General features: G+C 37.4%; 1 protein-coding gene across 1 annotated transcript in view; it reads right to left on the bottom strand.

Moving 5' to 3' along the window:
* LAMA2 (laminin subunit alpha 2) overlaps positions 1 to 25,697 on the bottom strand; it is a 460,887-nt gene that overhangs the window by 51,930 nt on the left and 383,260 nt on the right. Inside the window, exons 43-47 of the mRNA XM_083379924.1 lie at positions 22,610 to 22,792; positions 15,905 to 16,059; positions 9,923 to 10,066; positions 8,283 to 8,416; positions 6,037 to 6,196 (exon numbers count right to left, since the gene is read on the bottom strand). Coding sequence (XP_083236050.1) covers positions 6,037 to 6,196; positions 8,283 to 8,416; positions 9,923 to 10,066; positions 15,905 to 16,059; positions 22,610 to 22,792 — 776 coding nt within the window. The remainder of the gene's footprint in view (positions 1 to 6,036; positions 6,197 to 8,282; positions 8,417 to 9,922; positions 10,067 to 15,904; positions 16,060 to 22,609; positions 22,793 to 25,697) is intronic.

Raw genomic sequence — 25,697 nt, 5'->3', positions numbered from 1 at the left:
GGCAGCACCTGAGTGGGAATGGAGTCTGACAAAGCTTTAAACTGGCAAAAGAGCTAACAGATTTCTTTATCATTCCATTGTCATTGAGGTGCTGTAGACTGATACCTGGCATGATAGACACAAAGGCACTAAGACAACTAAAGTGGCCTGGAGGTCAGATGAAAGCAATGTAATTAGGATACTTCCCTTCAAAAAAAAAACCAGTGATATTTTATATACAAACACATTAAGGTCCAACAAATTCATTTTTTAAATATGTGTATGATAAACCATAGTTTATTGAATTATGACAGAATCTTTAAGAAATTTTCCTCTTGTTTAGGCAAAATAGAAATTTCTAATTCCTTGTTCCAGTCAGTGTTTTAAAATGGCATATGAAACAGACTGATCAATAGAAAATATTTATAAAGACTGTTGTGGAATTTATCTTATTGGCCTTTAGTGATAAAAATCTAATAACTTAGGTGTCTCTGAAGCTGAAAATGCTACAGGTCCAAACTGAGAATAGCGCTTCATTAAAACGTATTTTTTGTGATTCCTTAAAATCATTATATTCAGTGAATAAATAATTACACATTTAAACAGGGCTTTATGTTTTCACACAACAATATTCTTTTGATCAACATACCTACATTACTATTCATGGCTGGACAAAGCAAATGGATTCTCTGCATTGGTCTTATTGGTAAAAAACCTGTCCTTCAATTTTGCAAATGTAAAATTATGATCCCAATTATTCAGAGGATTGAACACCTAAAACTAATTGTGACTTCTTTATAAGTTATTTACAATACAGGTAATCCTTGAGTTACAAATGTAATAAAGCCTGCCAATTATATTCATAACCTGAAGATTCATCACATTAAATGAACGTGATCCCTTCCTGCTTTATCCAATGCATTCACTAATCAAATGCACAGGTCATTAAGTGCACATGAGTGTGTCAGGGTGGGGAAGGCCATGGGTTTTTCTTTCTTTCTAGTGCTTCCAATCACCCAAGGCTTCCCCCAACCCACTGAGATATCTCATGCTTCCCCCCTCCCATCCTGCCTCACTGGATCTCCACAGGCACTGGGCCTGTGGAGACTCACTTACCTTTCAAAGATTTTGATGATCAAGCAAACTGACTCCTCTCCACCCTCTCTGCCGCGTTTTCTTTGTCTGCTCTTGGGGCTCCAAAAGAGGAGCAGTAAGAACAGATGCTAAACAAGAGGAGCACACCCTACTCAGCTTGGCTGACTCACTGAGGTTGCCTACCCAGGGCACCTGATATGCTTTTGGAGCACTGGGCAGCCTCGGTGAGTCTGAAGAAGCAAAAGGACAGAGGCCTGAAGGAGTGCAAGATCGCGCCCCCAAAGGCTTCAGTTCTCCACACCAAAAGCTTTTGTAAAGAGATGGAAGGTTTCAGGGGTGTGATCTCATGTTGCTTCAGGCCTCTGTTCTCCATGCCAAAAGGAGGCCTTTGTGGGTGCAATCTCATGCTCCTTCAGACTCGGTGAGTCAGCCAAACTAAGCAGGGGGCACTCATCTCACTCTGCCTCTGTTCTTAATACTCCACCTTTGGAGCTCCAGGAGCAGGCAAAGAAACTGTGCTGCCACACAACACCCCCCCCACCGGCAAGGAGGCTGGAGAGGAGACAGCTTGTTTGAGAAGAGAGAAGGAGCGGTGAGCCTGTTCTGGAACTCTGGATCTTTGAATGGTAACTGAGCAGTCGGCAATCGGGTGGGGAGAAGTCAGTGGGCTAGCATAGCAAGGCTGTGCTTGTTAGGTCTCTATGGGGGGGGGGATAGGCAGAGGGAATGTTGCAGTGTCTCTGTGGTCGGACATAAAGGTGAATGATTGCGGTGGTGCTACAACTTTCATAACTTTGGGACTGTGTCATAAGTACTTTAGGGGGGTTCGTAACTTTGAACTGTTGCTAAGTGAACTTGAGGACTAGCTGTATAAATTTCTAGGGCCATCCATTCACCCACAACCTTTATGAACAAATTGCTTATTGATTACTGATGTAGATAAATGGTAATTATAATGAAATATAAGAGTTTCACTGAAACTCTTGAATAAAAATATATGTGTGTATGACAAGTTCTAATACAACATTTTTAAAATTTTGCTTCTTTTTTCTGGTTCATTAAATAACAAAGGCATTTTTGTTTAAAAAATTAGAACAAGTACCTTAAAACCAATCAGCAAGAGGGTGCTTTAGGGATGTTAGGATGAGCCTTAGGTTTTTTTTATCATTTAGAGTAACCTTTTAATCTTGGCTTTGTGCAATCATAATTATCACGTTAGCAATATAATCACACAAACCACAGCAGTTTGAAGAACACTTTTTGTAACTGCTGAAAGAGAATTGTTTTCACTGGAAGTTGTTTTTTTCAAAAGTATTTAATTATCTTTTATGTCTCATTTCATCAATATCATTTTATTTCCAGATATTTAGCAATTTGAGACATATAAGCACCTGGTACTTTTCATAAAGAATTGTAAGTATTAAAAATATTAATGTATGAACATCTGGAGAACAAAAACTTGACTTTCAAAAAGAGACATGGCATGAATTCTGAAAAACTTCAAAATTCACTGTGAATATGACAAACTTGGCATTACAAACTAGACAATTCACATTGAAAAGAACTTTTAAAAAGCAAAAAATGGATGAGAGAAGAAGCAAGTTCAGAAATGGAAGTATTTTTTGAATGTTATACCTATCTACTATGATGGGCTCTTAAAGAGAAAAGGGTAAGTATAGTTGTTATTACTGTTGGTCATACCTCAGACAGATGTTTAGATTGAATTTGGCATTTCTATCGACATATCAAGTCTTTCCCAAGGTCCTAAGATAGGCAGATGTTGTTGGTGTTATTATTGTTTTTGTTTGATTGGCTTTTAGCAAACTAGCTGGAAAGGTCCCTTATTACGTACCCATGATTAACATTAATCTGAACTATCATGGCCATAATGGACATTCTTCTTCAATGTATTACATAAATAAATAATGGGCTAGGATAGTTGGAATTCCTGCTATGTGTATGATACAGTTGTTATTGCTAATTAATTCCCCACCTTGTTTACTATTTTATGTTCTACTTTGATTGTATATTTGTTATTTTGTTTTTATGGTGTGAACTACCTAGAGTATTTTGGGGTTGAGGGATCTCTAAGTTGAATAATTAATGAACTAAATATGTAATTAAGAATCCCAAAACCACAGTATAATTTCTGACGGTATTTTTCTACAAATTTATGCATCACTTCAATTCAAATGATAACACTTATTCAAAGTTTATGCATATACAATATTGAAATGCATGAATGAAATTATCTGTGGATTATGTACCTATTTATAGCACTAAGATTGGATAGGAAATACCAGGATTTAAACTACTGGAAAAGTATCAGATGAGAAGAAAGAGTTAACAAAAGATATAGAAAATTACTTGAGATTTAAAGCAGATGCTGATAATAATAAAAATGATATAAGAGAAGTGAAGCCAAATTGGATTTTAAAAAAGAGTTTAGGATCCAAGTTGGATCTGTCAATCCATCCACCCATCCATCCCAGTACAAGGTTTATACAAAAATTGTACATGTAATTATAAATTACTATATGAACTTAAAGAATGTATATATTATGGAAACAGCCTTAAATAGAAAGATGGGAAACTGAGATCTTTGCAAAGCTTTATCTTGTCTTAGAAGTAAATAAAAGCTGTAATTCTTTTAAATTATACAGTATGCTAAAGAATGGTTCAAGCCCAGAATCTGTCTAGATTAATTTACAGTTTATTTTTAAGGTCTGATTGATTAGATACAGAGCTGTTTGGAAGATTGGAAAAGTTTTTAAAGGCTCATTTGTCTATGGGTGTCTCTGTAGGGCCATGCAAACTGACTTAACAGGGATTTTACTTCAGAATCTACTGCAGGTATGAGTTCAGGTGTGTACTTTGTGTTACTCTATTCTATTTGGACATAAAATAATCAAATAGTTTCATCACTTCTCTTTTTTATAGGAAGGAAGGAAGGAAGGAAGGAAGGAAGGAAGGAAGGAAGGAAGGAAGGAAGGAAGGAAGGAAACTTTATGCTGATTTCCTTTAACCCGGTGGTCCTTGTTCAGTGAAAATGTGACTATAAGTATTTCAAAATGTGGTGGTTAAAGCACTGTAACAGAGTGAGAAGGCCCAAAGTTTTGTCTGTAGAGAAAAAGAAAGATGACCTGGACAGAAATGTGCAAAATCTGTTGCCTAGGCAAAGAGGGCTGAAAATCCTGGGGAGCAAAATAATATTCAGAAGCAATACAGGCAAATGCTTCCCTGATTCACTGCAGTGTAAGAAGGAGAGGATGTACAATATATCCAAGACTTGAAAGTCTCTGTTATTATAGCCTATCTCAAAAAAGTGTAGATATCTTAAAGTGGAGTTGGTTTTCTGATCTGGTCTACCTAGTGGCACTTATGTTGTCCATCTTCAGTCATGGAAGCTTATGTGATTATTTTGGGTCCTTTATTTTTTTCACATGATGTGATCAGCAACTTCAAACTTTGAGCACCCAACAGGATACTGGAGGTATTACAGACTTCTCCAGTAGCTTTCTCTCTCCCTGTCCTTTCTGTCTGTCTTCATTTTTGCTGCTTCTGATGCTTGCCTGCTGACCTGACATCATGTCTGAGAAAAATGGCCAGTGAGTTTCATAGGAACACACATAGCCACATATATTTCACCTGAATAAGACACTGGAAGTTGCTGCTGCAGGTATTTCACCCACAATGCCTCACTTTAAAAGAAGGTTACATAATATGGTTTCAGGTAAATCATCTGAAGGTCAAAATAATTTGCCATCCAAAGCCATTTTCCAATGGTCAGATACAAATAAAACCAACAGGGAACCCCTGATTCTCTCATTTTTTAATTAGCCTAGAAGGAGCTAATGATTAGTTAGAATAAATTAGTCAGCAAGTCAAATCTTTCCTAGTACTACTGATATATGTCATATTGCATATGCAAATTTGGTTGTGAATCTTGACTGACGTCAGATATAAATGACATTAGGGTTTAACATCGCTGAATTCCAGTTTCTACCTGTTCTTACGGTTCTGAACAGGGGACTGAGAGAAAACCTCATTTCAATAATGACAATCAGTAATATAGCCTCAATCTGGGATTTGGAAACAGTTCCTATTGTGCTTTAGCAATAGCAATAGAACTTGGACTTATATACCGCTCCATAGTGCTTTACAGTGCTCCTTGAGAAGTTTATAGAATCAGCATATTGCTGATCAGGGTCCTCATTTTATTGATCTTGGAAGGATGGAAGACTAAGTCAATGTTGAGCTGGTCACGCAATACTGCATTCTAACCCCTGCATCACCACAGCAGAAGAAAAGAATTTAGAAGAAGCCTCAGATTGTGCACAAGGTCTGTTTGTCACAGTGCAACCCCAGTGCAACAGCCAAGATGCTTTAGGCTCTTTTGTTCTATGGGCTGGAATTAATACAGCGATATTTGATCCTTTCATGATTATATATCTTTGTAAAAATGTGTCATATTCCAATTAATATTGGTACCATTCTGTGGATCTTTTCAGCTGTAATGAAAATCCATCAATAAATAATTGTATCTAAAGTGGGAAATAAGCTTTGTATCAAGTGTAGTTCAGGTCATTGTTGTATTTGCTGGTGGCACATTAAGAAATCTGTGTCTTTTATTGCCTTGCACCATAGGTAGGCACAGTTTTGTTAAAAACTCAGAAGATTTTAAAGGGATGACAGTTGCTGACACTACTTGAAAATAGGAGTAGGTAAGGCATATCTGCTTCAAATCTGAATAATGCAGATCTAAGTACTGTCATTATTGTGACATTTATTTTATTGGCAATTAATTAGACTGCAGTCTAGAAGTCATTTCCTGCAAAACTCTCTGAAATCTCACAGAGGACAGTGATTTAAGACTGCTCCCTCTCAAGCAAATGTTTCAAATAAAACAAAGAAAAGCATGTATGGTTACGCTGACCAGTTAAGCAGAGAGTCACTCATTACCTTTATTTTCTCAGTTAAACCTCCAACAAAGAGCATGGCATTTGCATCCACATCTAAAATCGTGTAACCAGGTGGAGAAATTGCACTGAAAATGCTAGGAACGATGGTGGCTTTAGGACCCTCTAATGCCTGTACTGAAATTGTGCCATTTCTTCCAGTCCTGTAAGACAGAAAACAGGGGAATGAGTTTTGCTACTATCAACTAATACAGTATTTACCTTCCTGTGAATACAAGCATTCTCTCCAATCTCTGAAGATATTCACACATGGAAGATGACATTTTGTGAATTTCTGTATTCATGTTTTAAGCTATTAGGATACACTATGGATTCTCATTGTTAGGGAATGGTTTCATGTGAAGAGTAAGCCAATAGGAATATATACCTACTGACTAGGTTGAAACACGGGTGCCTGATAACATGTAATCCCTGTGGCAAGAAGTTATGAGATGAAGCCAGCCTATTATTTTAATCTCAGAAGAAAACAAAATCCACTATGGAAACACAGAATTATGTGGACTACAATTGCAATCCACCACATCTGTTGCCTGAAAGTCCACACCAAACAAATGGAGAGGACAATTTCTTAGTTATTTATATTAGCTTCTACAGTTTGCAGGGATTTTCATCTCTAAATCTAAAATGCAGCTCATTTATTTTTAAAAGATAAAGTTCACAATTCCTTTATTTGGAGCAGAAAATAAAAGATACTGGAAAATAACAAACATCAATTTATTCTATAGACTCCAATGACTTCATGCATCAAAAATATTTTATATTTTACTGAAGTGACATATTCATCTGTTTTCTTTCTTTGCACTTCCTCACTCCCTTCCCCATTTTTGAATCTGAAGCACTCCAGACTACTAAGGCTCATCTCTTGATTTGTTTATTCCTTTGTCTGTTCTTTTTATGACAGACATGCTTTTGCACTCTGAATAAGTTCAATAGATTTATTATGGCAGTATAGTAAGCCAGATCATGAATGGCATTTCAACAGACGAAGACAAAAGTACTTCAGTTTTGAGTTTCCAACAGAACAAGAACCATTCCATTGGAACATGTCAAGTGACATAGTTTAATCAGCATGCAGATCAAAACACATATTTGAAAGGGCTCAAACTTCAATCAAAGGAATTAGCATTCAAGGCCTAATCTCAAAGAATGATTTGAAAGCTGCACTTTTTTCTGATATAGTCTCAAGTCTCCTATAAAAGTCAGTAATGTGAAGAGCTGATCCATTGGAAAGGGTTGCGAGTCTTCTCCTGCCTTAGACTCTTGACTGAGACCACCATTCCAAAATTGCAGGTTCATAGACCTGCCTGCCATGATTGTGCTCTATGCCCCAGTGCCCATGAGCACTGCATATACATGCACACACAAAGCTGCAGCAAAATGTAGGTTCATTTACAAAATTTGATAAGAATGGTAGATGGGGAAACTTGAAATGATCTGAAGACAGATCCTTCAGAAGATTTCAACTTAGGGATTGCTCCCACAACCCATGTTATTCAGATGCTGCTATTCCTCGGTCCATTTCCTAATGAGTGGGAGAAACACATCATCCCAATTAGTTTTATTCACAAAGTACTTTTGTCACAGCCACGTTGGCAAAATGATAGGTAAGTAAGATGGGTCACCACTTTATTCATTTGGACAATAATATACCACTAAAAATGGTATACCGATTCTGATGTCTAAAAGGTCAGTAGGGCTTTTAAAATATTCCTTGTATTTGTTAGGTTTATATTATGCGTTTGCACTCATACAACAAAAATCAAAGAAATTCAGAAGCAGTGCATACAAAAATAAATAAATAAAAAGCTAAAGCAACATTCTCCATATTGTAAAAGCACTGGCAGAACATTCTCCACATAGTAAGACCATATTTTGGCCTACTCTCTGACGGCAGGATCCCTGAAGACAAAAGGGAACAAGGTAGGCAGCAGGTACCACCTGGAGTCTTCTTTCCCTTCCCACCTGGCCACAATAACTATTTACTGCACTCTTGAGAAGGATCCTTAAAATTGCTTTATTTTCAATTTTTATATTTGATCGTGCATTACATTGTATTCGATTTTAAAAATACAATAAGATGCATCCCAGAAGAACTACTTTCAAAAGAATTTGCACAAGTGTGATGCCATTTTGAAAATGATATCTTTCTGCTAAGCTTTTTTGAAAATTGGAGCATGGAATTGCCATTTGAGAGTGATACAATTAGTCTGGAAGATCTTAGGAACTTGCCTTGATGCTTCAATTCGGTACCAAACTCCATCATCAATTGTGAGATCTGGGTAATCCGCACGCCCGACACCAGATCCCACGTCCCATAAGAAATCCACTTTTCCTTTACGCATTTCTATGGCCAAGAAGTCAGTCTAGAATGAGGAAGCATAATAGCATAATTATAGTGTTTGCTACCTCTGAGACAATCTGGTAAAATAATGCAAAGTGATATTTAGTAAAACAGTGAAAATGAAGCAATTAAGAGCAATGAACAGCTATATACTACCATGAAGGGATAATTTTTCTAAATGTATTTTTTTTCTGAAAATCTTTTTCTTTATCATGTTCCATATGTAATATTTATGAGCTGAAACATCTTTCCCATTAGTAGTGGCTGTCAATTATTGTCTTGCATAATCTATAATATTCTGTAAAATTTACATGTTCAAAGATATTTAAATCTATTTTTAAAAATATAGATAAAACGAGGAGGTAACATTATACGAAGAGGAGATTCAATAACCTCCAGTTCGCTTTATCATAACTTCATATCTTTGCATAATCATATTAGCTGCCCAGGGACACCTCACACACACTTTTTTCTAATTTATTTTAATGATTTTAGCCTAGTATGTAATACAAATGTGGTTTTTTTTTTGCTGAAACTTCTTTTTGAATCAGTTTTGCAGCTTATTTTCTCTTGTGCGTTTTAGAAACAAAATAAAACTTTTTAAATTTTTTGACCTAATTTTTATAAAGATAATTAATCCATCAGTTGGATTGTTTCCTTAAAACTTTATGAATTAGATTTTCTACTAGAAGTTCTTTTGATCTTTATTTATCTTCCCTATGCATTTAGTTCCTCTGGAGTCTCTCCATTTGGATGGGGCTGCATAGGTTCCTCTTAACAAGTGTTATATCATTCTCTTCTCTCCCTACCCCAACTTCCTCTTTCAAGTTATTTCATTATTGCATAGCTGATGGCAGTGGTAGCAATACCACCAGTTTTTTTTAACATTATTTGTCACTGTTGTGGTAAAACAAAAATGGTTCGGGTTCCATCTATATCAATTTTATCATTTTGACTCACTCCAAGGAAGGTACCCCCATAACAGATTAACTGTTAAGGGTCCAGCAATCGGAACACTACTGGTCAGTTTCCTACACAGGTGGTGACAGTATCCTAATTTGAGCCAAGAGATTCTGATAATAACACTTGCTTTTTCTGTTGCTTAGTAAAATGCAGACACGATGATATGGGATGATATCATTTATTTATTTTTTATTTATTTTTATTACATTTATATCCCTCCCTTCTCTGAAGACTCAGGGCGGCTTACAAGCTTAGCAGTAGCCTTCATTCTATGTATATGCCTGCTTGTTAGGGCTTTCACACCCACACCAAGCGGCATTATTACAAAGTCAGCTTATTGCCCCCAACAATCTGGGTCCTCATTTTACCTACCTCGGAAGGATGGAAGGCTGAGTCAACCTTGAGCCTGGTGGGATGCGAATCTGCACTAATTGCAGGCAGCTGGTGTATGGCAACAGTAATGCCCTCAGAACATCAGATGGTGCTCCAGCTACATTGCCAGAATTAATATCAATATACAATCAGATGGTAACAATTTTTAACAGAAAAATTAATGCGGACTTACGAATCTATTGCTTCCAAGATAAAAAAGTAGATTATCAGCAACAGTTGTCTTTACGTTGAGAATAACAGTGTTGTACAATCCTTTTTTAATTTCTGGTCTGTATGTTCGAATGCAGTTTCCTCCTGAAGCCACAGATACTTTAATCTTAAATTAGCAATTAAAGACAAAAGAAAGAGATCCATTTTTAATATTTTCAGTTCCATTCATAAAATAAATAATATGAATTTTCTAGAGATCTGACTTTAGAATATAAACTACTGACAGTTTTATGTAGTATTCTCTACGGACATCACAATCCATTATTTTGCCACACCAGAATACCTAACAATATACAAAGTACTGTTTTGAAAATTCACTTGCTGAATAATTCAGAGGTAACTGCCTAATGAAGTCAAATGTATGACCTACTATATCTGAGACTTGTATATACACTATATTATTTTAAATAAATTCTTTCCTATTGTTTGGGGTCTGCATTATGAAAGCCTTTTGTATATTGTGCTTGTACTGTCAACTGTTGCTAGATGTGTCCCATAGGATCTTTTAATTTTTAAAACTAATTATCTAATAGTCACTAAGAGTTCACTTAGTGCTTACTGTAATATTATTATCATTATTTTTTAAAAGGAATGGCATTTCTGTATGTCAAAAAAAAAAGACTCAATAAAGACCCAGTCGATTGGCTTTATTGAACTTACAGAATTACTTTCCCAAGACAAACAAGAAAGTTGAACATTTCATTTGATTGCTGAAGTTTATTATCTGAAACTCTGAAAGAGCAAATGTACACTATATCAGTACGGGTTTCATATTTTGAAAATAAGTTATTCTAGGATTATAAAAGAGATGTATTTCTAATTCTGATGAAAGGTTGTGCAAATATACTCAAAAATGAAATCTTGTTGCATATGCACATATGGCTTTAGCTGGGGTATCAACAAAGGGCCCCTTAATGGATTGCTACTCTGCAGCAGTGAAAGTATTTGCATATAGCACTTAGCAACAGCAATAGCACTTAGACATATATACCGCTTCACAGTGCTTTACAGCCCTCTCTAAGCGGTTTACAGGGTCAGCATATTGCCCCCAACAATCTGATTCCTCATTTTACCAATCTCAGAAGGATGGAAGGCTGAGTCAACCTTGAGCTGGTGACACTCAAACTACCAAACTGCTGGCAGCCAGGAGTTACCAGAAATAGTGCATTCTAACCATTGCACCACCAGGGTTCTTCCATATTACAGTGATGCTATGAGCTATACTGTTGGGACTGTACACTTGCAGAAGATTGATCTATGATGGACAAGTCATAGACAAGGGAACAGATTAAATATTGTATGAGAAGAAAATGACAACCCACTCAAATATTTCGCCAAAGGGACATTGACAATCAGGGCAATGTTACAAAGATATGTATACCATTGTTCTGCCAGGACTATGAACCAAGGCATAGTGGATGTGGCCAGAGCAGCTATGTTAAAACTGAACATCGGTCCAACTAAACAGTGAATACAAGACAAAAGCAAGAAGAGATAAGGAGTCATATAAAATTAGCAAAGCAAATAAATTAAGAATATAGTTTAAAGGGGAAAACAAGCTATTTTTTTTGAAGAAAATCGGAGAAGGCAGGTGAAACTTTTCATACAAAAATAAGCATAATAAGATACAAAGAGATCAAAGATCTGAGGGAGATTTAATGAAGAAATAGCACAAAATATATGGAAGAATAAATGACTGTTAAGCAAGGTTTCATCAGTACTAAAGCCAGACATTTTGAAAAGTGAAGTTAAATGAGTCCTAGAAAATCGCTTGCAGTTTATAAGACAAGCACACTGGAGTCCAAGGAACTGGAGGAGACTCATTTATATCCCAATAGCCCCCCAAAAATATAAAGCTCGCTTCTCATAATTTTGCAGTCCAGACCTATATGTGACTAAGAATTGTCACATATAAAAAGAAAATTCCGAAAAGGTGGGGGGCATCTGAATTAACAGTGCTAACACTGAATGGATAATGGAAAAATTCTAGACAATTTTTAAAAAGATATCTTTTTTTGCTTTATTAATCATACAAAGACTTTTGATACGGTGGACCACAAGAAATAGTAGATATCTTTTAAATATGAACATACTAGGCCAGAGGTCCCCAACCCCCGGTCCATGGACTGGAACTGGCCCACGGCATGCCAGAAACTGGGCTGCGCAAACAAGTGAAGCCCCACCCATGGGATGCAGGCAGCACACAAAACCATGCCCCATCTGGTCTGCTGAAAAACCTCTCCCTACAGAACTGGTCCCTGGTGCCTAAAAGGTTGGTGGCCTCTGTATTGGCCACCTTATTTGTCTATTGATGAATTTATACAACAACTACAAGCAATAATGTTAACAGGATACAGAGCAATTAAACACATGTCAAATATATAATGAAAAATATTTCACTAGAGGAAATACAATTAATATAGCTGGGAGAAACATAAAAACCTCAGCTATGTTGATGATACCACTGTGAAATCCAGAAGATTTAAAAAATGTCTTGTTGAATTTAAAAGGAGAGCAAAAGCTAGTGTGCATATTGTTCCATATCAAAAGCATAACAAAAAAATTAAAACATAAAACCAAAAGAAAACCTCATGCAGAACATAATTATGATTAAATCAAGAGATAATGCCAACTGAATGCACCTGAGCATAGAAGAAGGTAAAGTAATAGTAAAAAACTTTATTTTCATAGGCGCAAAAATTCAGCAATAGTGACCGTAATAAAGAATGGATGAGAGGTCTAGTTAAAATATCATGATGCAAAGATAGTACACTGACAAGAAATGTTCATACTATAAAAGCACCCTGTTTTAATAAGTGGCTGAGAAAGTTGGATCCTAAAAAAAAGGCTGAATGAAGAAAAGTTAATGCCGTTGATATATGGAGGTGGAGAAAACATTAAGAGTGCCTTGGATTGCAAAGACAACAAATGATTCAGTGCCACAGGAAGTAAAATCAGACTTCTTATTGGAAACATTAATAATAGAAAAAAGAGGAATTAGAGAAAATAAGGTGGTTATATACTATTACTAATGACACTAGCAGGAACTTAAAAGAAACCAGAAAAGCACTGATAGATAATCTTGGGATATAACAGCCATTGGATCACAACGAGTCAGAAGCAACTCAATGATTGAACATTCAAGTTTCCATGGACAGAGCTAGTTTAGACAGGTAGTCCTCAATTTACAACCACAACTGAGCCCAAAATTTCTGTTGTTAAGTGAGACATTTATTGAGTTTTGCATTTTATGACCTTTCCTGCCTCAGTTATTGAGTGAATCACTGCAGTTGATAAGTTAGCAACCCAGTGGTTAAGTGTGAATCTAGCTTCCTCACTGACTTTCTTGTCAAAGATTGTAAAAGGTGATCAAATGACACAGCAATGGTCATAAATCTGAACCAGTTGCCAAGCATCTAAATTTTGACCCTGCAAAGGCCGTACCTGTGAAAGATGGTCATAAGTCACTTTTCTTCAGTGCCACTGTAGCTTTGAATGGTCGCTAAACCAACTGTTGTAAATCAAGGATTACCTGTAATCTGTGGGTCCTCCTATGTTCCCTGCTCCTGCATAATGAGCAGCACTGGCTAGGACACAGCCTCTGTGCAGCTCCATCTTATGTTTTACAGTACAAACCCTTTCTGGAGCAGAATATTCTACTTATCATCATTCATGTTTTGGTCATCTCTTGTTTGGACTACTCTAATATGTTCTACTTGGGATTGCCCCTGAAGATGACTTGGAGGCTTCTGCTGGTCCAGATTGAAGCATTTCAGACAGCAACACATATAGGTAAAACTACCACTACTATTTTGAGAACTGCACTTGCAACTAGTTTGTTTTAAGGAGTAATTCAGGATGATGGTTAAGTTTTTTTTTTAGAGAACAGGGACTGGGTATCTTGGTATTGCCTTCTCCTAGTGATTTCTACCTGTATATTGTGTTTGAGAAGAGAAGATTCTCTATGGGCCAAGACTCTGGAGAAGGACTTTTTGGTCAATGCACTCTTTCTCTGGACAATGCACTCTTTCTCTGAATTTCCTTACAAATTAGACCCCATATCCTTGAGTATTCATAAAGGCAGTGTACCATCAAGATCTTTGATATGTTGTTTTGACCCTTCTTATAGGGGAAGGTCTATATGTTAACATTGTCAGCAGTTATTTTGGATTGTGCATGAATGTGTATCTATTTTAACACAATTACTGCAATGAATTATAAGAAGGTTTCTGAATGTCTTTCACAGTCTATTATGACTGAAATGGCTTATAGGCATAGTAAGTAAGCAAATAAATCAAATAATCAAAGAAGTCAATGTTAATAGCTGTTCAATATAAAGATCATATTAGGAAACATGACGACATGCTAACTAAAATGTATCTCACCAGATTTATTCTACAATAAGAGTAGAATTATATTAGAAGAAATAACTGTTACCTATGATAGTTTATATTCATTATTTGTTTTAGTGGTATAAGGAAATGGTAGATATACATTATTCAGACCAGACCAGGAAAACAAAAAACACAAAATAAAACCAAAATAACCCTGAAGGGAATACATTACACTTAAATGTGTAAGCTTAGAAGGTTAGTTACCTGTATTAAAATAGCCCTAAAAGATTTATATATTTTAAAACCTTTGTATGGTACAAATATCACTGAGTCAGAATAGCTATTAAACAACGATCAATGTGGGTTTTTCCATCCTCATCCATAAAAATACAGAGATGCCTACTCCAAGGCATGAATAATGTTAGGAAAGTAACTTAAAAATCTATGGATGGAAATTATTTTGGAGGTAAATGATTGCTTCTATTTTATATGAAGGGCTGTTTATCAAGTAAATATGCTGTTTTCTCATTATAATGACACATACTTTCCTTTTTATATTTTTCCCGGAGCGGCATAAAGCTTTGACTTGAACATATTCATCCTCAGAGATCTTTTTTTAGGTTCTTGCAGGTCACAAGGCAAACAGATTTAGCATTACCAGCTAAAATGTGTTTCAAATGTAATTGCACTTTGAAGATAAACTTAGGACTCAATAATAAAACTAGTAAGTGATGTTCTTAACCCACTTACATAATGGGGAAAAAATGGGACACCAATCCCTTAATATCTCCGAGTGTAGTGGCTTGGCCGCAAATTTGACTCAGAAGCATCTGGACAAACAACACCCACACCCACTGGTGCTTTGACAGATGAGCACAATTCAAAGTCCACTGAAGATGCCCCCCCCTGAATGGAGACAAAATGTTTGCAGCCAAATTGCCAAGCTCAGAGATCAAACCTACATCCCAATTACCCACCTGAGCTATTAATATTCAATCACATCTCAATCCCCTAATACTCTTGGTTAGTCTGCAAGATGTTGTCAATTTTACTTGCAAAGCAGCAGTGCTTCCTGATTACCAATTGTAAATATCGTAGGGACTGTATTGGGGAGGGGAAGGGGAAATGATTCATTAAATATTTGATCAGTTAGTTTCTGCTCAAATATTAATATTTCCTATTAATATTCATAAAGGGCATTATGGTGTATCGATACAATCCATTCCAATTGTTGAGATGAGGGTGAAATTACATTGTTACAAGAACTCTGACTTGCTTCTTCAAGCTCTTACTTCAAGAACAATGTTTGGTGAGAAGATTGATTTGAAAACTGATGATGAAACTGACGTGGATATTTGTGAACAACTCTGGGATTTGTAATTTATTGTGACTGAGTATACAGACTTTTCCTATAGGCTGCAATTATGTAAGCTGTACAGGCCCAGCTTCACCATTCGCTTGGAGAGGAAGACTACAGTAAGAAGTGGGGAAAAAATGTGCCCTACATCGATGACAGACCAGCTTCTCCTGTAGCCACCAAAAGTACAGCTCAATTCATGAAAGTCTTTACCTTTTCAAAGAAATAAACTAAGCTCTTAAGAAAGTCTTACAGAATTGGCCTGCTTCCTGGCTTGATTTATCAGGTCTTTAATGTGAGATATGTTCTTCCCCAGATTATCTTGAAGTTGTTTGATTGGTTTCAATTTATCCATCAGCCGATCTGCTTCTTTGCCCAGATTTTTAACAGTGTCATCTGCATCAGCAACTTTATGTGAAAAAATAAAACAAAAACAGAACAGATTAAATTTTGGATGCAAGTGCCATTAATAAAAACTGAGGGCACTTTGGGGCAGTGATTTATAAATAAAAAAATGAACTCTTCCCTTGATTCTCCTCTCAAAATATTGCATCATGGGTAATTTATTAATATATCTCATTACACCTGAAATAGAAAACTGTAGGTTAATTTTGCATTCTAGCCAATAATATAAAACATTTTTTTACTTCATATGGTCATTTGGATTTCATTATTAAGGTAGTTTCCTGATCTGGATGGATTCTTTGGAAATGATGGTTTAAATTAGCCATGATACAAATTTTAAAATAAGAATGTCAGGAGTGAAAAGTTCGATGTTACATTAATTTCTAGATGCATGAACTATGTTTAAAACTGGGGTTGCTGTGCTCAGAGCAATCTGCAGTAATCATGTTAAAGATGTAAAATAGTTGCCATTTTAATTTTAATTTTATAACTTGGTTTAAAGGCAAAATAGTAGCAAAGCAGCAAAGGTTAGAAAAGTGCACTAGGGAGCTAAGGTTTCAGGGCTTGCATTCTCGCATTACTGAACACATTTTGAATTAAAATAGTAGCGGATTTGCCAATTAATAAACTAAGTGTTCCATATCTCAAACAAATTTTTCAAGCCACCCTAAAGTTGCAAAATTTGAGTAACATGACAATGGAAACTTCAGAGCATGGCTCAGTATGAACAAAATAAAATAACATAATGTCCATAGATGGTTTTATATATGTACAATCGGCCCCATGTGTATATTAGATAGCAGATTAATATCTTTGCACATCCTTAAAAAAATACAAGATTCCAAATCTTACTGAAATCTGTTCTCATATATCTCTACCTGCATTTGTCTGAAACCATTTTCAGGGAGGGTTGTAATGTATTGGGCTTTGTCTTGTTAAGGGAACACCACGTGGGTTAATTGCTTAAGGTTGCTTAAGCAGGGAACGTTGCTTAAGCAGGGAAGCTGGCTAATGGCTCCCAGCTTCTCAGACAACCTGTCTCCAGCGTTGCCATTGGCTGCCTCTAGGGCGGCAATAGGTTGCTTTAAACCTATTGGCCACCGCCTAGAGGCCAGGGTATAAATTGCTGCATTCGCAGCCCTGTTTCTCAGTTCAGATCCTGCAAGCAATAAACAATGATCTTTGCTGAACTCACTTGCCTCATCTCGTCATTGAAGCGACGAACCCAGTATCTAACAATGGCAATCTAGAAAAAGGAACAATACATGGATGGGCCTGGCAACCTTAGCAGTGTGTGTAATCCCAATTATTTGCTGTATATGGGGCAGTTAGGATTTCTGGCTTGTACGATAAAAAGATCTGTTTGGCTTTGGAAGTTCACAAACAACCCATAGTGCCTTCTTCTATGGTGTCTCATCAATACAGTATCTGGTATTCCTGTTTGCTTTCACTATTATGGACATGGAAAGATGCATAATGGTGAGCAAAATGATTATGTATTTGAAAGTGAAACATCTTCTATAGTCCATCCTGAGTCTACTGTTTAACGATTAGAAAGCTCTAAGCTTCAACAAAATACAGCAAAGTGTTTGCACGTGCATGGGAATATACTGAATCACTCTAGACAAAATTTGCTTTTTTCTGTTGTGTTTTAGATGATTACTCAGACTGAAAGTATTACATTTAATGAATTAAAACTTGATAGTGACAATGATTGATGGGGTATTCAGTGCGAATGTGGAGCACTCACACTGAAGAACCCATGTTTTTGTTAACTGAGGAGCTGTCTGGATATTCATCCTCAAGACGCAAGAGAAAAAGAGTGAATAATGAGAAATGTAACAAGTTTTCAACACATTGTGAAGTGTACAGATTGACTGATCTGCACATTAGAATTGTTGTTAGCTGCGAAGTCGTGTCCGACCCATCGCGACCCTATGGACAACGTTCCTCCAGGCCTTCCTGTCCTCTACCATCTTCAGAAGTCCATTTAAGCTCACGCCTACTGCTTCAGTGACTCCATCCAGCCACCTCATTCTCTGTCGTCGCCTTCTTCTCTTGCCCTCAACCTTTCCCAGCATTAGGCTCTTCTCCAGTGAGTCCTTCCTTCTCATTAGGTGGCCAAAGTATTTGAGTTTTAGCTTCAGGATCAGAATACGCAGACCTTTTTTTAATGAAAGCTTCCAAGACCCTTTCTTAATTTTTAAAATGTGTTTGATAGATGCATATGACCATGTAATAACAACTAGGGTACATTCCTTTTTCATGGCAAAGCTGCTTGGATAAATTAGTATCATTGCTGGAACACAACAGCTATTATTAGACAATGCCTAACATAGTAACCATGCAAATATATTTTAATAAAGTGGTTGAAGTTAAAACCTTATACGTACTGATTCCTGTAGGCAAATTTTGAAGCAGTTTTTAAAAAAAAGAAAAAAAAGAAAAAGAAATTTTAAATAAATAAAAAAACAAACAGCAATATAAAATAAGTTGGTGACTGAACAAAACCCTGGAAATGGGCACAGCTTGTCAGGGTGGATTATGTTGATTTGAAGTAAGTGGGATATTTTCTCTTAGGACTTTTAAAACATGGTAACTAGCTGATCTATAGATAATTAATATACAGGTGAAACTCGAAAAATTAGAATATCGTGCAAAAGTTCATTTATTTCAGTAATGCAACTTAAAAGGGGAAACTAATATATGAGATAGACTCATTACATGCAAAGCAAGATAGTTCAAGCCATGATTTGTCATAATTGTGATGATTATGGCGTACAGCTCATGACAGTTAGAACAATTAACCAGTGGAACAACCTGCCTCCAGAGGTGGTGAATGCTCCAACACTGGAGGTTTTTAAGAAGAGACTGGACAGCCATTTGCCTGGCTGTCCCTACCAACTTTATATTATTATTATTATTATTATTATTATTATTATTATTATTATTATTATTATTATTATTATTATTATTATTATTATTATTATTATTAAACCCCAAATCCACAATCTCAGAAAATTAGAATATTACATGCAATCAATAAAACAAGGAGTGTCCATAGAACAATATCGGACCTCTGAAAAGTATAAGCATGCATATGTACTCAGTACTTGGTTTGGGCCCCTTTTGCAGCAATTACTGCCTCAATGCAGCGTGGCATGGAAGCTATCAGCCTGTGGCACTGCTGAGGTGTTATGGAAGGCCAGGATGCTTCAATAGCGGCCTTTAGCTCTTCTGCATTGTTCGGTCTCATGTTGCTCATCTTTCTCTTGGCAATGCCCCATAGATTCTCTATGGGGTTCAGGTCAGGCAAGTTTGCTGGCCAATCAAGCACAGTAATCCCACGGTCATTGAACCAGGTTTTGGTGCTTTTGTCAGTGTGGGCAGGTGCCAAGTCCTGCTGGAAAATGAAGTCAGCATCCCCATAAAGCTTGTCTGCGGAAGGAAGCATGAAGTGCTCCAAAATGTCCTGGTAGACGATTGCATTGACCCTGGACTTAATGAAGCACAGTGGACCAACACCAGCAGATGACATGGCTCCCCAAATCAACACAGACTGTGGAAATTTCACACTGGACTTCAGGCATCTTGCAGTGTGTGCTTCTCCATTCTTCCTCCAGACTCTGGGTCCTTGGTTTCCAAATGACATGCAAAAGTTGTTCTCATCAGAAAAGAGGACTTTGGACCACTGAGCAACAGATCAGGTCTGTTTTTCTTTAGCCCAGGTAAGACGCTTCTGACGTTGTTTGTTGTTTGGGAGTGGCTTGACAAGACGAATATGACATTTGAAGCCCATGTCCAGGATCCGTCTCTGTGTGGTGGCTCTTGATGCACTGACTCCAGCCTCAGTCCACTCCTTGTGAAAGTCCCCAACACTTTTGAATGGCCCTTTCCTGACAATCCTCTCCAGGCTGCGGTCATCCCTGCTGCTTGTGCACCTTTTTCTTCCATACTTTTCCCTTCCACATAACTTTCTATTAATGTGCTTTGATACAGCACTTTGGGAACATCCAGCTTCTTTTGCAATTACCTTTTGAGGCTTTCCCTCCTTATGGAGGGTGTCAATGATGGTTTTCTGCACAACTGTCAGGTCAGCAGTCTTCCCCATGATTGTGATTCCTACTGAACCAGACTGAGAGACCATTTAAAGGCTCAGGAACCCTTTGCAGGTGTTATGGCTTAATTAGCTGATTAGAGTGGGACACTTTGAGCCTAGAATATTGCACCTTTTCACAATTTTCTAATTTTCTGAGATTCTGGATTTGGGATTTTCATGAGCTGTACGCCATAATCATCACAATTATGACAAATCAGGGCTTGAACTATCTTGCTTTGCATGTAATGAGTCTATCTCACATATTAGTTTCCCCTTTTAAGTTGCATTACTGAAATAAATGAACTTTTGCACGATATTCTAATTTTTCGAGTTTCACCTGTAGTTAATTAAAACTCGGTTAATGGATATAAAAAGCAGGCCGAAAGAATATTTTTTTATTTGATGTTACCATGTAATATATCAGTGAAGATGTAACATTTCCTCATCTCATAATAATGGTGATCTTCTCCAGCTTTCTTTTGGGTTATGCGCATTTCTATTTCTCTGACTTAAAGTTCTCCTTTCTCATGTTGCTGTGATTTCAGAATTAAAACCAGGGCTTTTTTGTCATAGAACACTCAGAACGGAGTTCCGGCACCTTTTTTGGATGGAACCTTGTAGGGTAGGCAAGGCGGGTTGTATGACATGTGTGAGTTCCGGCACCTTTTTCTTTTACAAAAAAAGCACTGATTAAAACTAACTATGGGATAAAGGTAGAATGCTAATAGAAGCTGGTGTAGAAAGAAGAACAAAGGGGACATTTAAGTGAGAAAGGGGAGACACAAGAGCGGAGTACCAAGACAACTTGCAAGGAAGTTCTGATTTCAGTTAAAATTGAAACGGCAAGTACAGCTCAGGAAAATGCACATCTTCAACTGTGATTAGGAATATGCAATAGGGCATATAGGATGAACGGACTCCAATCATTCAAGATCTTCTTGACATTTTATTTTCCCCCTCCTCCAAATGGAGTGAGACCCCAGATAGAGGCTCCAGCAGAGATGGACATTTCTGAATATGTGTTCAGTCCAGAAACTCAGGCAGACTCAAGCTCAAAAGTTTTTTTTTAACACAACCACCACCAAGTGTTCTTTTTCTTTTCTAATTGAGACTCACTGATATTGCTAGCCTGCTGGGAATCTGAAGCTCCTGTCAATCTGGTCAGTTGACTCTAAATTAGGTTGTGTCCATGCTTGCTGTAAGCTAACTGCTAAATTTAGCTGAACTATAATAGCGAACTATCTTCAGGAACACCATTCCTGATTTTTTCAAGAAGGTATTTCTAATTCACATAACTCAGCAATAAAAGTCTTCGGACATACAATAAAACTTCTCCCTACTCAAGAGGAAAGCACAGATTTGTGGGGATATAATAATGTATTTTTTATGGTTGTTGTTGTTGTTGTTGTAAAGATTCAAAAATTCTAAGCCCATTTTCTTCTAGTCTTCTAGGTATCCCCTTGTGGATACCTCTGTGTTTTCCTTTTAACATTTTTTTTCTGGTGAATTAATATATCTTTTCCTTACAAATTACATTTTCCTGCATATTGCAGAGATGACCAGTTCTGGTATAAGATCCACTCACTGGGGCAATTTAAAAGGTTTCTAGTAAAAAAAAATGGTTATTTGTCTGCTAAAGGTCATATAGAACCAACCAGTTTGGTGTAGTGACTAAGGAATCAGGCTTGAAACTGGGGGATTGTGAGTCTTTGTCCCATCTTGGGCATGTCACTTTCTGTCAGCCCTAGGAAGAAAGCAATGGCAAACCATTTCTGAAAAACATGGCCAAAAAACCTGCAAGGATTTGTTCAGGCAGCCTCCGAGAATCGGACACAATTGAATGGAAGAATCAAAACAGGTCACATAGTTATGCTGGAGACATTTTTCTGAATTCTACCAGTAATATAGTGCTTTTCAGTCAATATAATAAGTAACGGTTCAGCATAAAATATGTTCCTAACGTATCTATATTACCCAAGAGATTATAATACATCTTCTAAAACCAAAAGACAGCTTTATTACAGCATTTTCATCCAATGATTAACTTATATACCTACCTGATATGTTCAAACTACAAATGCTTACCATTATTTCTACTGTCCTGGGAATGATCTTTCAAGGACATTTTTACTATTAAGAGTTGAAGCTATTTTTTATATCAAAAGAAATGTGTTAAGGTGGCAGAAGGCAATGGAAAACATGCTGCTAATTAAGTGATATTTGAAGTATACAAAATAATGAAGGAATTATGCATGGAATATCAGCAGGAAGATCTAATTTTAAAGCATAGGGTATTCACCATTCTTCTCTCTATACATAAACCTTACCAACATTAGTAGATGTTGAAAAGCGCACAACACCATAATTTAAATCAGGGGAAGGAACAACCCTTTCATTTCAGAAGATTAGAAAAAAGGAAAGAAATCAAAGTACATAGGCATAATAAGGTCTTACTATTTTTAGTAGGATCTTTCAATATAGCGTTTGTTTTGGCTGCATCATCTGCAACTTTTCTGTATCTGTCTTTTAATCCAAGGAGGTTTTGATTGAGATCTCTGATTTTAGCCAGTACCTCATTAGCAGTATCATTAGCTTGCTTGGCTTTATCTTTGACTGCTTGTACTTTGGCTGCAGTATCTGTAAACAGGAGGAGGGGGGAAAAATAGAACCAAGAAATATATTTTATCTGATTTTTATTCCACTTTTTTTATAAATAACTCAAGGCAGCCGACATACTTACTTATCACATCTTGTACACAGTATTTATATTTATTGGTTTATTGATTTATCAAACTTCTTAATTGCCCATATCCCTTGTAGAGGGACTATTTGAGCTGTGTTGGGCCCTACTGCAAGACAAAACACTTTTGTTTGTTTCTGAAAAGGTAAATTTTTATTTAAAAGTAAAACAAACACAAAACCTATTTATTTTCACTTATTCCAAGAAGAAAAAAACCATGTAACCTCTCTGAACAAACAAGAGTGACAGCACTGTTAGTGCTGTAACAATGACATCAGTAAATGTGCCCATAATAGAACATTGCAAGAAATATGAGCAAAACAGAAAAGACAAATCAAACATATATTAACTGAACTATTGCCTGAATTGTTTACGGAATCTAAATTTACATAGGGAAAAAAGAGGGGCTATATATTTCTGGACATACTTTCATGTTTTTAATATCCTAACTTTTTGTTGACCTCCTGCAAACTATTGCATTGGCAAAGATAAGTTCACAGGTTCTTGTGAATAGGTTTAATTAACTTTCTTTTAAACCAAAGAAGTCCTAATCCAGCAAAATTTGTCATAATGAAGATATCAGTCTAGTCTGTACAGTATATAACTTGGTTCCCTCTGATACAGAATGTGTTTTAACCTCCTAGGCAAGTAGGAAAATGAACTGTGATGTCATGCCTATTTACTTCATATAATTAAAACACTGGCAGCAGATCTTGGCTTCCATTTGCTGCTGTAAGTAACAAATCTCACATTCAGTTCCATCTGTACAGATTGCTTATATTTCTTCAGAAATGATGTTCTTTGTGTTAAATAGTGGGCTCCGGACCGCATGGCCAAGATGGACGACTCAGGACAACAGGAGTCAGCATTCCAACTCTTTATTGATGTAGCAAAGACTGGGCGAACAAAGGGGCAACTGCCCCACTTATATACCTAGCCAGGTATACTTTGGAACCAATCCCAATATCTGGATTTCCCGCCAAAGACTATCCTGCCAATCTGGACAGGGCACCCTGCCACCTGGTGGTGTCAGTGGCTTATATCTGTATAACATCCCCTATGTACAGAACACCCCTTCCCCCATACAAAAACAACAATGTAAAACAATAAACATACTAATGGAAAAAACAGCTGCAGTGTGGAGCTTGCTTTATCACATAATAACCCTAGTCCTCAAGACCTTACATAGTCCTTGAGGTACGCCAGTGGCCTATGAATTCTTGCTGACCATTTCACTGTTTGCCCCGTGTTTTGGTCAACTGGGTCTGCAATGGGGTCATCAATTGGGTCACCAGCTGGGTCCTGATTCTAAGCCCTGTCCACCCCTAAGTCATTGTGCTGCTCTGGAATCACAGTTTGTGGTTTTTCAGGGTGTCTCTTCCTCAACTGGTCAATGTGTCTTCTCACCTCGCGACCCTCCTCCACCTCTACAATGTATGATACAGGCCCCGTTTTGTCGACTACCACCCCCTGAATCCAGGGATGCCCATGACCATAGTTCCAGGCCCAAACCATTTCACCTATGTGAAGTTCTCTGGAAGTGACCATTTGGGGTTGATCCTCTTGTGCTGCCACTCTGTCAGGGTGAAGTCTGTCCAACTTAGTAATCAGGCGCCGACCCCAACGTAACTCAGCAGGACTCTTGCCTGTCGCTATGCATGGTGTGGTATGTTGTGCCAACAGAAACTGAGCCAACCTTTGATGCCAGTCTCCACTGATGATGCGCCTCAATACATCCTTGGTTGTTCTCACCATGCGTTCTGCCATACCATTAGATGACGGGTGGAAAGGCGCCGATGTGACGTGCCTAATAGAGTTGGCCCTGGTGAATGCCTGGAAATCAGCAGATGTGAATTGTGGGCCATTATCGGAGACCAACACATCAGGCAACCCATGAGTGGCAAATAGTCCCCGGAGCATTTGAACTGTCTTTGCAGAGGTCATGCTAGGAACTGGTACTACTTCTAGCCACTTAGAGTGACTGTCAACTACTACACTATTGCCAGGGCTTCCTTGTCAATTTGTGCATAATTCTTTTCTGCCTTTGACAGTGTCTGGGAGTAGTATGCAATGGGCCTTTGCTCCCCATTGTCTTCTATATGACTTAATACAGCGCCCACCCCATAAGGGGATGCATCACACGCTATGCAAATGGGCTTGTTTTCTATGAAATGGGTGATGGTTGAGTCACTGGATTAAAGTTGTTTGAGATGTCTAAAACTCTGTTCATGGACCTTAGTCCATTTCCATGGGGTTTTCTTATCTAGCAGTCAGTATAAAGGTTCTGCAATTGCTGCTTTGTGAGGTAAAAACGTGTGATAGAAGTTTAGTAACCGCAGAAAAGCTTGCAATTCAGCCTTATTAGTTGGGGTTGGAGCCAACTTAATTGCTTTTACCTTAGAGTCAGTGGGGTGAATTCCCTTGGCATCAATCCTGAACCCTAAGAACTCAGTGGATGCCACACCAATACTGCACTTACTTTTTTTGAGTTTAAGTCCAGCAGAGCAAAATCTGCTTAAAACAGCTTGCAGCCTGTCAGCCAAGATCTCCTCAGATTCCCCAGCAATAAGGACATCGTCAAAATAAGGACAGACACCTGGAATGCCTTTCAGAGTCTTTTCCATGACTTCCTGGAAAATTCCAGGAGCTACTGAAATACCAAACTGTAGCCGGTTAACTCTGAAAGCTCCTCTGTGTGTCACTATTGTCTGAGCGTCAGCTGTTTCTTTAGTAACTGTGAGCTGATACGCCTGCGCCAAGTCAAGTTTGCAAAGAAAACACCACCTTGGACAGCGTAGAGTA

This window comes from Vipera ursinii (assembly GCF_947247035.1).
Source record: "Vipera ursinii genome assembly, chromosome: 1".
NCBI classification, from domain to species: domain Eukaryota; kingdom Metazoa; phylum Chordata; class Lepidosauria; order Squamata; family Viperidae; genus Vipera; species Vipera ursinii.
The sequence above is the reverse complement of the archived record's forward strand: the minus strand, read 5'-3'. Positions and strand labels throughout refer to the sequence as shown.